Raw genomic sequence first — 10,342 nt, forward strand, 5'->3', positions numbered from 1 at the left:
GCGCGCTCGCGCTCCCTCAGCGCCGCCGCCGCCGCTGCGCGCGCACCTGCCCCGCTACGGGGTCTCCGCGGCCGCGCCCAGGGCGGGGCGGGGCGGCGCGCGAGGGACGACGGGAAGGGCAGGTCCGCCGGGAGGGTTGGGGTGGGGGGGCGGTGAGTCCGCCTGGAGGAGAGGGCGGTGCGCAGGGGGCGATGGGAAGGGCAGGTCCGCCCGGGGTGGGGCGGTGAGTCCTCCAAGGCCAGTGGGGTCGGGGAAGGGCAGAGCTGCGGAGTGTGGCATGGAGTGAGGCGGAGCTCTTTGCACAGCCCGGGGCATGGCACTGTGCACCGCCGAAGTGGGGCACAGCCCCAAGCATGGCATGGTGTGGGGCACGGCATGGGCCTGGTGCACAGCTGGAGTGGGGCACAACACCAGACACAGTGCTGGAGCACGGCACGGTGTGGGGCAGAGCACAGGGCACAGCCCGGAGTGGGGCACGGTGTGGGGCAGAGCACAGGGCACAGCCCGGAGTGGGGCACGGTGTGGGGCAGAGCACAGGGCACAGCCCGGAGTGGGGCACGGTGTGGGGCAGAGCCCCGTGCACAGCCCGGTGTGGGGTACGGTGTGGGGCAGAGCACAGGGCACAGCCCAGAGTGGGGCACGGTGTGGGGCAGAGCCCTGTGCACAGCCCAGAGTGGGGCACGGTGTGGGGCTGAGCTCTGTACACAGCCCAGAGTGGGGCACGGTGTGGGGCAGAGCCATGTGCACAGCTTGGAATGGGGCACGGTGTGTGGCACGTCCCCGTGCACAGCACAGAGCACGGCACAGCGAGGGGACAGCCCTGGGCACAGCCTGGCAGTGTGTGGGGCTCATCCCTTCCTTCGCACCCCTCAGCTGCACTGACCTGGTGCCGTTGGCCGTCCCCACTCTGGCCATGTCTGGCACGTGCCATGCTCCCGCTCGAGTCCCTTTCCCCGCTGGGGCCTCAGCCCACTGTGCACACTCAGCATTTCGCCAGCCCCGGCTATTTAAAGCCGGCCAAGAGCCCAGCGGTCCTTTCCCTCCCCCAGCACTGCCAAGCCGAGCAGGTGGACTTTCTTCCCTAGGGTCGGCACAGCCATGAGCGCCCGTGCGGCAGCAGCAGGACCGATCTTTGCCGATGGCGAGGATTGCCGGGCAGCTTGGCGGGATGCGGCAGCCGGCTACGATGTGCCCGATGCCCACCTGGAGATCCTGGGGAAGCCGGTGATGGAGCGCTGGGAGACTCCCTACATGCACTCTTTGGCAGCCGTGGCCGCATCGAGGGGTAACGGGGTTCCGTTGGGCTCGGGGCTGTACCGTGGGGCGCCGCTCTGGTGGGGGGAGTGGGAACCTTCCCATGAGCAGACTTTGGGGGGAGGATGCTGCTGCGGGACCCACTTGCTGCCAGTGCTGCAACAGTGGGATCGGGGCTGTGGTGGCACTTGTGGCACTTGTCAGGGTGACACATTCCCAAAAGCGGATGGGGCTGTGAGACGAGGGGGTGCAGAGCCCAGCCCAGCCGGGACCTGCAGCTTTTTGGGATGTGTTCCCCACATGCCACCATGCCAAGGGTTTGGGCAACGTTCCTGCTACAGCTGAGAGAGTTTTGGCTGTGCCACTGCGAGTGGTTGCTTGTTTCCACTACAGTGGTGAGGGTCTGGGCAGTGCCATTGCGAGCGGTTGTTTGTTCCAGTTACCACCACCTGTGTGGGTTCAGTGAGGGCAAAGTACAGCTGCAGGTGCAGCAGATGAGGGGAGTCGTTCCCTGCTTCCCACCCCAGCGCAGGCAGCACCGCGCTTTCCAAACCCATGCTGAAAAAAAACCCCTAACTCAGGGAAAGAACAGTGCAGTGTTTCAGGCTGGGGGGGAGAAAAAACAGGGCTCTGGGTGTGCCGGGCTCTCACCAGCCCCTGGCATCCCCGGGAAAGCACGGAACCCCCCCAGCCACGCTCTCGTACACAGGTGGCCGTGTGCTGGAGGTGGGATTCGGCATGGCCATTGCTGCCACCAAGGTGCAGGAGTTCAACATCGAGGAGCACTGGATCGTGGAGTGCAATGAGGGGGTTTTCCGACGGCTGGAGGAGTGGGCCAGGACGCAGCCACACAAGGTACAGAGTGGGCTGTGCTGGTGTGCAGTGCCGGTGGGTGCCACCGCCGGGGCTGACCGCTCTGCCCTCCCATCTGCAGGTTGTGCCGCTCAAGGGGCTGTGGGAAGACGTGGTGCCAACGCTGCCGGACGGGCACTTCAGCGGTGAGGCAGCGTGGGCGAGGCTGGCGGGAGCGGGGATGGGGTCGGGGTTCCTGTGCAGAGCTCAGAGTGCAGGAGAGCACCCAGCCCAGCTCCCTCCGGCGGCAACAGGGATGGGACGTACTGCGGCTGATGTCCCTGTAGAGCGGCACCTCGTCCTGGGAGGAGCAGGGCACTGCCTTCTAGGGATCGTAGGCACAGGGTGCAAATTACATAGGGAAAAAATAGTAACAGGCCATGAAGCAGGATGGGAGCCCCACCAGTGCCTCTGTGGTCTCTCGGCTAACAGGCCATCTGTGGTGTTCCCGGACAGGGATCCTGTATGACACCTACCCGCTGTCGGAGGAGACCTGGCACACGCATCAGTTCAACTTCATCAAGGTAATGTGGGAGGGTGCAGCATCCGCACCCCAGCCCCACAGCGTCCACACCTGCCACTGCCCTTCATGAGGGGCCGGAGCCCCCGGCTCAGGCGGGTTTTGGCGGAAAGGGCAGCACAGGGGACAGAGGGAAGGATTTCAGAGCCCAAGAGTCAAAGCCAGAGATGGGTGTTGGTCTGCAGCCCCTGCCATCGCAGCATCCTCCCTGCTGCCTGGGACTTAGAGTCTTCTGGGAAACCCTGATGTCCCCACGATGTCCCCACCATGATGGTGGCATCAGCAGCAGTTCTGGCCCACATGGTCGCAGCCGGCTGGAGGCGAGCAGCGGGAGGGCGTGGAGGGCTGGGGCAACGTCCAGCTCTGTGGGGAGACATGAGAGCTTGGAGCGGGGGAAGGCAGGGGCCGGATGCTGAGCCAGCCACTCGGTTCCCGTTGCAGGGCCATGCCCTCCGCTTGCTGCGGCCCGGCGGGGTCCTCACCTACTGCAACCTCACCTCCTGGGGGGAGCTGCTGAAGACCAAGTACACCGACATCGAGAAGATGTTTCAGGTGAGCAATGACCCCCAGAATGGGGACGGCCTGGCACCCTCAGACCAACCCAGGGTCCCCAAAGACACCCCCAGCAGCCTGTGCGCCCTGGCACTCGCCTGACACTGGCTATGAGTCGGAGCACTCCATGGCTGTTCCAGCCACCCGTGCCAGCCAGAGCTCAGCAGGGAACATCTGAGGCTGCCCAGCGCAGGTGGTGGAGTCTCCATCCCTGGAGGTATTCAAAACACGTAGATGTGGCACTTCTCCTGCAGGAGACCCAGGTAGGGCACCTGGTGGAGGCCGGGTTCAAGAAGGAGAACATCAGCACGAAGGTGATGGACCTGGTCCCTCCGAAGGACTGCCGGTACTACTCTTTCCACAAGATGATCACACCCACCGTCGTGAAGCACTGAGGCTGCCCCAAAGCCGCAGGAAGGAAATGCTAGGAGGAGAGGCTGATTATGTGCGCTGTGAGGAGGAGAAAAGCTCTTATCTCCTGTAATGCTAATGAGAGAAAATTGAAGCTGATTTACCTGGAGACAGGAGATGGCTGGAGGCTTGTGATGGAAATCCCAAGGGCACCTCCCTGGACAAGAGGACCGAGGTGATGCTCTGAAGGCATCTCCTGGGCTCCACCAAGGAAGATCCCAGCCTGCGTCCTTCCCAGAGGCTGGTCTCTATGCCAGACTCAGCTGCATCTCCAAAAACCTCCCTGAAGCTGCAATTCAAGAACGTGGCTGAGTGCCTTTGGCCAAGGGGGTCCAAGGACGAGAGGTTTCCCCCTAAATACTGCACCATCTTTAGAAGTCCCAGAGTGGCCTTCCACACACGAGCCAAATCCTCTAAACCGAGCGGGTGGAAGGAGACAGCTGCAGGTGTTTTATCAGAACTGGGTTCCGGCTGCTCCCAGAGCAGCTCCCCGGTGAAGTTTCTCCATGCTTTTGGTTAAAGCCTTCGCAGCCAGTTCCGATTCCAACAAACTCTTTGCAGTTCAGTAGCACATAAATGATGTTTCCTCTCTCTACCCAGAAGGGATAAAATCCATTAAAAGGAATTAATCACACAGTAGCTACTTCAGAGCAGTTTCTCTTTCCAAAGTGCACGTGTCATTCTGCAGCAAAGTGTTCTTCACCAAGGCCAGTGGAGAAGTCAATGCTGATGCTGGAGACACATCCACAATCAACCCCCGCTACGGGGTGCTTCATTTATGCTGTGCTCATGAACATCTGACTTTAAGCATTAATATTTACTTGCATTATGGAAATAGGAAAGCTGGGGAGGGGCTCTTGATCAGGGAGTGCAGGAATAGGGTAAGGGGGAACAGTTTGAAGCTGAAAGAGGGGAGATTGAGATGAGATGTTAGGGAGAAATGTTTTACTGTGAGAGTGGGGGAGGCCCTGGCCCAGGTTGCCCAGAGCAGTGGTGGCTGCCCCATCCCTGGAGGGGTTCAAGGCCAGGTTGGATGGGGCTTGGAGCCCCTGATCCAGTGGGAGGTGTCCCTGCCCATGGCAGGGGGTGGAACTGGATGGGCTTTGAGGTCATTTCCAACCCAATCCATTCCATGTTTCTATGAAACAGAATGAATTTCTGGATGCTGTGCAGAGGGATAGAAAGCATTTATTAGATCGTAGGTAGGAATTCTAAACAAAGAGCGGGTAGCGAGGAGAGGAAATCAGGGACACCTCAGGGTTCACCTGGATCTGTGCTGGTCTCAAAGCTTCCTTACAAAGCCAAAGAGCAAGTCCCAGGTTCCTGGCCAGACATTTAATTTACTACAGGTAACAGCAAACGTTCTTCCCTCACAGGCTACTCAGAGCAGAAAACAACACCCAGTGTCATGGAATCCAACTCCTGCTTTTTAATTCAGTCCTTAAATGAGTTCCAATATGTTAGGTAAAAGGAATCTATTAAAGACAGCAGAGTCTCTTAACCAGGTAGAGTTTTATTGGAAGGCTCGTGAGAACACAGGTTTATTGTGCGTATGGGTGCGAGCAGTGAGGACGTCATCAACATGGGGTTATTTCCTGTACCAGATCTGAATCTTCTTTTCCCGCTTGATTTTCTTCTGAAGCTGCAGGATTCCATACAGCAAAGCTTCTGCAGTAGGTGGGCAACCTGAGAGAGGGAAAAGGGAAGCCCGCGGGGCTGTCAGCTGCACGAAAACGCGGCCAGCAGAAGGAGAATGGACAAAATAGGGGCTTTGCCCTTGTCAGGCTGTGATTCCCTTCTGACTCTGCATACACCACAGGCCACAGAGTGTGTGACAGCAAAAGCATGGCAGTTTTAAAGAATCTGAAGTGATGGTCTGTGCATCAAAAAGCTCTTTATAAAGCATAGAAACGCTTCCCTTTTAGGCGAGATGGTACCTCGCATGACACAGCCTCCGGCTGACCACAGACTGCAGCCCACGCCTCACACGAGCCATGTAAGGTCACCAGAACTCTGCTGCCTTACTGAAAACCCCAGGCAGATCTTATTAAAGCATCTGCAGCTTCAGCAAGGCAGTTCAAAACAGAAAAAGCTTTAAAAACCACACCAAGCACCATCCAGAGGTACAAAATTAGCTCCACTCCCATCCTACGGCACACAGAGCTTCTCTTTCCTACCTGGCACATAGATGTCTACTGGCACGATGCGGTCACAGCCCCTCACCACTGAGTAGGAGTAGTGGTAGTAACCCCCGCCGTTGGCACAGCTGCAAGAGACAGGCAGGATTCAGTCTGGTGTTAAACACAGTTCGGGGGAAAGAGGAGCGGGAGGCAATAGGGAATGCAAAGCTGGCAGCCAAGCGCGTGAGGCAAGGAGCCACCTCATGGGTTTTACAGCCAGGGATGAAGCAGGTGCCAAGGGTAGGCCATGGCCATTTGGCCTCTTCACAAGCCCCACACTAGCAGGCTGTTACATTTTAAGCTGAGTCAAACCAAGCCAAACCAAATCATTTTCGTTACTCTTCCAAAGCACAATTCAGCAGAGACACCAGACTTCTCCTGTGTACAGGGTGCTACGGATGTCCTGGCACTCACCTGCCCATGGAGACCACGTAGCGAGGCTCTGGCATCTGATCGTAGACCTGCAGAACACGGACACTTCAGACTGTTCTCCATTCGCACCCAGCACCCACAGCCGTGCACCAAGCATCCGCTGCGGTCCGTACCTTTCGGAGAGCCGGAGCCATTTTATTCGTCAGGGTGCCGGCCACAATCATGACATCTGCTTGCCGGGGACTGGCTCGGAACACCACCCCAAAGCGGTCCATGTCGTAGCGAGGAGCTGCCATGTGCATCATCTCCACGGCGCAGCAGGCCAAGCCGAACGTCATCGGCCACAGGGAGCTCTGAGGAGAGAGATGGGGTTAGGAGCAGGAGCAGGAGCTGAAACCCTGGCTGGGGAACTCGGAACAGGAGCCGATAGGACAGAAAAGGAAACAGAACCAGGAAGGTTTCAAGCTTGGTTTAGTCAGAGCTTCGTAAATGAAAACAGCGTTTGCCATGGTACAGGAGAGCACAAATGGGTCACAACTGCTCACGTTTAGCTGCCAATCAAGCTAGGCTGGGGCAAAACTTGTGACAAAACCCCACAGCTCCAAAAAAAAAGAGATGCAGAGATCTGTACATTTGCAGCCTCAGGGATGCTGAATGCGCCCAAAGCTGTAGATGCTCCCCTTTACATCTCACGCTGCTAAAACAGCCCTGCCCAGAGGCAGCAGTGACTGGAGAAGGCAAAACTCAGCCAGAGCAGACTAGATTCAGGGCAGTGCCATGAGCAGCCTCCTCCATGGCACAAAGCAGTCATGGATTACACGGACTACACAAAGTGCTTTCTGCGCGTTAGGGAAGGCCAGTGCTGTTCGGACAGGCAGCCACGCTGTGCACTGCCACTAAACCCAGCACCTCTCTCCTGCTCAGACACAGCACCCTGAGTGCCAACTCCTCCCTGTTTCCCTTTGGAGAATTTTAAACCTATATTTATCTTGATGAAGATGTGGCTCAAATCCATTGCCCACCAGTGCCTCAAAGCACTTGGATACCAGCTCTTCCCAGCAAGCACGATGCTTCCAGTGACTTACTCTTCGTGCCCAGTTAATCAGGTCATCAAGCTTGGCGACAATATATTCACCCCTGCTGGAGGGGACGTAGGATTTTTTCTGGACAATAGCCGAGCTCTTCTGCTGCACTTGGAGAGAGCTGAAGACAAACGGCGCAGCGTGTCAGTCTCCGATTATTTAGTGTAACTGCAGAATACAATTATTAGCCTCAAGGAGCTGTGATCCCACACAGACTGCATAGCACATTGCTTATGGACAATCTCGGACTCCCTGCTACCGCTGGAGACGGTGTTTATAACTGGGGGGAGTTCCCCACGCTGCGGGGAGTTAATCCGGGTCTTTCAAAAGTGAACAGGGGGAAAGATTTTTACAGAATCACAGAATGGTTTCGGCTGGAATGACCTCAAAGCCCATCCAGTCCCACCTCTGCCATGGGCAGGGACACCTCCCACTGGATCAGGGGCTCCAAGCCCCATCCAACCTGGCCTTGAACCCCTCCAGGGATGGGGCAGCCACCACTGCTCTGGGCAACCTGGGCCAGGGCCTCACCACCCTCGCAGCAAAACATTTCTTCCTAAGATTTCGTCTCAGTCCCCCCTTTCAGCTCAAAACTGTTCCCCATTGTCCTGTCCCTGCACTCTCTGACAAAGAGCCCCTCCCCAGCTTTCCTGGAGCCCCTTTCAGTCCTGGAAGCTGCTCTATGGTCTGCTCACAGCTTTCTCTTCTCCAGGCTGAACAACCCCCAACTCTCTCAGTGTGTCCTTGTATGGGAGGTGCTCCAGCCCTTGGATCATCTCTGTGGCTTCTTGTTGTATGTAGGCAGACAGGAGGTCTGTCCCCTGTCCCACTGGGGATCCCCTGCCTGTGGGAGGAAGGACACAGCCGAGGAACCTGCCCTGATGCACGAGCGTTACCTGTCAGCATGGTCAGCCACTGGCGTCTGATGGAGCAACCGAGTGTGAACAGATGTCATGGCACCAAGCCTGGGAAAAAGAAAAGCCGCTGCTCCTGTGTGACAGGGTTGCAGAGCCCCCACTGCCCCTGGCCTCGTGGGAGCACTCATGCCCGCTGTCCCACTGGGAGCAGCCCCAGAAACAGAGAAAGCACATCCAACCCAGACAGAGAACTCCACCAGCCACCCAACCCTCCCAGCCACCCCAACCCAGCTCCCTTGGGGCTCCCCTGCATGGGGGGAGCTCCTGGCCCACTGCGCGGCCCCTGCCAGGGCTCACAGCTCACCGCCAGGCCAGCACACAGCGCCCCGGGAGCTGAAGACCTGCAACGAGAAAGCAGAGGAGAGCTCAGCTACAGCTGGAGCCCCGTCACCATAGAGAGAGGAATGGCCTGAATCTGGGAGAAAGCACAACACAGGACCTCTGCCCTGAGAACAAGCCCTGGAGGGGACGGGGACACTCTGTGGGTGGCCCTGTCTGCTCCCTCTGCCCCACGGCTGGGAGTCACCGTCAAGGACAGCTATGGTCCCTGCCTTGTCCTGGAGCCTGCAGCCAGCTCCGGTCCCTGCCTCGAGGTTCCAGTGCCCCAAAGCCCCTGGTCTGTAGCTCTGATAGAGAAGCCCGAGTGTGAACAGGCATCACAGCACTGGGTCTGTGAAAAGGAAAATCCACTGCCCCGCCACATGACAGGGTCACAGCCCCTGCTGCCCCCAGCCCCGCGGAAGTGCACATCCCTGTCCTCGCTGTGGGGATGCGCAGAGAAATCAACACCCTTGAGCCCCCAGTCCAGCCCCTGCCTCAAAGCCTCAGAGATCCTGGTCCACATCCCCACCTCAAGGCTGGGGAGCCCCCGGTCCCCACCTCAATGTCCCAGAGCCTCCTGTCCACGGGCAGTCCCACTCTCAGGACCCCGAAGCCCCCAGAGCTCCCACTCCCCAATTCAAAGCCCCGGGGCCCCATGCCAGGCTCCACCCTCAAACCCCTGGAGCCCGTGGCCAAGCCCAGTTCCATCCTCAGCGCCCCTGAGTCCCCGGCCTGCTCCCCATCAGGGCCCCGGAGCCCCCAGCCTGGCTCCATCCCATCCCCTCCTCCGGGTCCTGGTTCCCCCGCATCCCGGTTCCCCTTTGCCTCAGTTTCCCATCCCCACCCTCAGCCGCCCTCGGCTCTCTGGCCCCCAGTGCCCCCTCCCGGCTCAACCCCCGCTCCAAACGCCCCGGTCCCCGCTCTGACCTCGCAGCGCCGCCATGGCCGCAGCCCTTGAGGCAACCTCTGTGGTGTCCCCGCTCAGCGCCCCGGGCGGGCGCGGTGCCTCCGCTCAGCGCCCCGGCGGGAAACGCGGCGCAGCGCCGGGGGTTCCGCGGCACCGCCGGGCCCGGCAAAACGGGACGACGGCGGAACGAGCGGGTAGGAAAAATAATCCCTACAGGCGTCCCTGGGTGGGCTCGAACCACCAACCTTTCGGTTAACAGCCGAACGCGCTAACCGATTGCGCCACAGAGACCGCGCTGCGGAAACTTTTGGGTGTGCCCTGTCCCATCTGTATTATCCCATCCGCGTCCCCAGTCCCGGCGTAACCCATGTCCCCCATTCCATCCCTGTCTATCCCCCGTCTCCCTGTCTCCCACCCCCCCGACCCCCGTCCCCGTGTTCCCTGCCCTATCCCTTCTTCCCTCCTTGTCCCCGTGTCCCCCATCCCAGGTTCCCCTCATTCTCTCCGTGCCCGCCCCACCGCGGTGACAGGAACGGGGGCGCCATTGTTACGCAGCCGAAATAGCTCAGCTGGGAGAGCGTTAGACTGAAGATCTAAAGGTCCCTGGTTCGATCCCGGGTTTCGGCAGCTGAAGTTTTTCTCCCCGTTGTCTGGGAACACCGAACTCGCGCAATGGGGCCCCGGGGCTCTCGGGCACCAGTGGCGGCACCGCAGCCTCCCCCGTCCTGCTCTGAGTTATTTTATTGTCCTAGAAAACAAGAAGGGGCAGGATGTGATGCGTCTGCGCCTCGGAGGAGGCAGAAGGTACAGGAGTTAAAACAGGAGACCCATAAGGATTAGGGGATGACATCCTCCAGTACCCGCTTAGAGAAAGCAAAAGAAACTGTGATCTTCCTTTCTCGTACTCGCCCCTGTTTAATAAGGTGACACTGAAAAGTGCTTCTATGGCTTTATCCAACAGACAAAGCCCTACA

General features: G+C 59.0%; 2 protein-coding genes and 2 non-coding genes across 6 annotated transcripts; 2 read left to right on the forward strand and 2 right to left on the reverse strand.

Annotated features, from left to right (window-relative positions):
- Positions 1-19: 19 nt before the first annotated feature.
- On the forward strand, positions 20-4,223 carry GAMT (guanidinoacetate N-methyltransferase). Of its 3 annotated transcripts, none has more exons than XM_054050554.1 (7): positions 20-122; positions 1,086-1,285; positions 1,964-2,109; positions 2,189-2,252; positions 2,563-2,630; positions 3,068-3,178; positions 3,433-4,223. In XM_054050554.1, exons 2-7 carry the CDS (start codon positions 1,099-1,101, stop codon positions 3,571-3,573), a joined length of 717 nt encoding a protein of 238 aa, XP_053906529.1. In that variant the 5' UTR covers positions 20-122; positions 1,086-1,098; the 3' UTR covers positions 3,574-4,223. The 3 variants fall into 3 exon arrangements, with proteins under 3 accessions (XP_053906529.1, XP_053906527.1, XP_053906528.1); XM_054050552.1 differs by lacking the exon at positions 20-122 and adding an exon at positions 169-223; XM_054050553.1 differs by lacking the exon at positions 20-122 and adding an exon at positions 258-282.
- A 574-nt stretch (positions 4,224-4,797) lies between these two features.
- Positions 4,798-9,503, reverse strand: NDUFS7 (NADH:ubiquinone oxidoreductase core subunit S7). Its single transcript, XM_009568313.2, has 8 exons — positions 9,389-9,503; positions 8,445-8,481; positions 8,120-8,188; positions 7,227-7,344; positions 6,315-6,494; positions 6,184-6,230; positions 5,767-5,855; positions 4,798-5,275 (listed from the first exon to the last, which is right to left on the reverse strand). Exons 1-8 carry the CDS (start codon positions 9,402-9,404, stop codon positions 5,178-5,180), a joined length of 654 nt encoding a protein of 217 aa, XP_009566608.1. The 5' UTR covers positions 9,405-9,503; the 3' UTR covers positions 4,798-5,177.
- Positions 9,504-9,585: 82 nt separating this feature from the next.
- TRNAN-GUU (transfer RNA asparagine (anticodon GUU)) lies at positions 9,586-9,659 on the reverse strand. The gene has a single exon. It is a non-coding gene; the product is annotated as a tRNA-Asn (tRNA).
- A 263-nt stretch (positions 9,660-9,922) lies between these two features.
- On the forward strand, positions 9,923-9,995 carry TRNAF-GAA (transfer RNA phenylalanine (anticodon GAA)). The gene has a single exon. It is a non-coding gene; the product is annotated as a tRNA-Phe (tRNA).
- The last annotated feature ends 347 nt before the right edge of the window (positions 9,996-10,342 follow it).

This window comes from Cuculus canorus, chromosome 27 (assembly GCF_017976375.1).
Source record: "Cuculus canorus isolate bCucCan1 chromosome 27, bCucCan1.pri, whole genome shotgun sequence".
In the NCBI taxonomy this organism is placed as follows: Eukaryota; Metazoa; Chordata; class Aves; order Cuculiformes; family Cuculidae; genus Cuculus; species Cuculus canorus.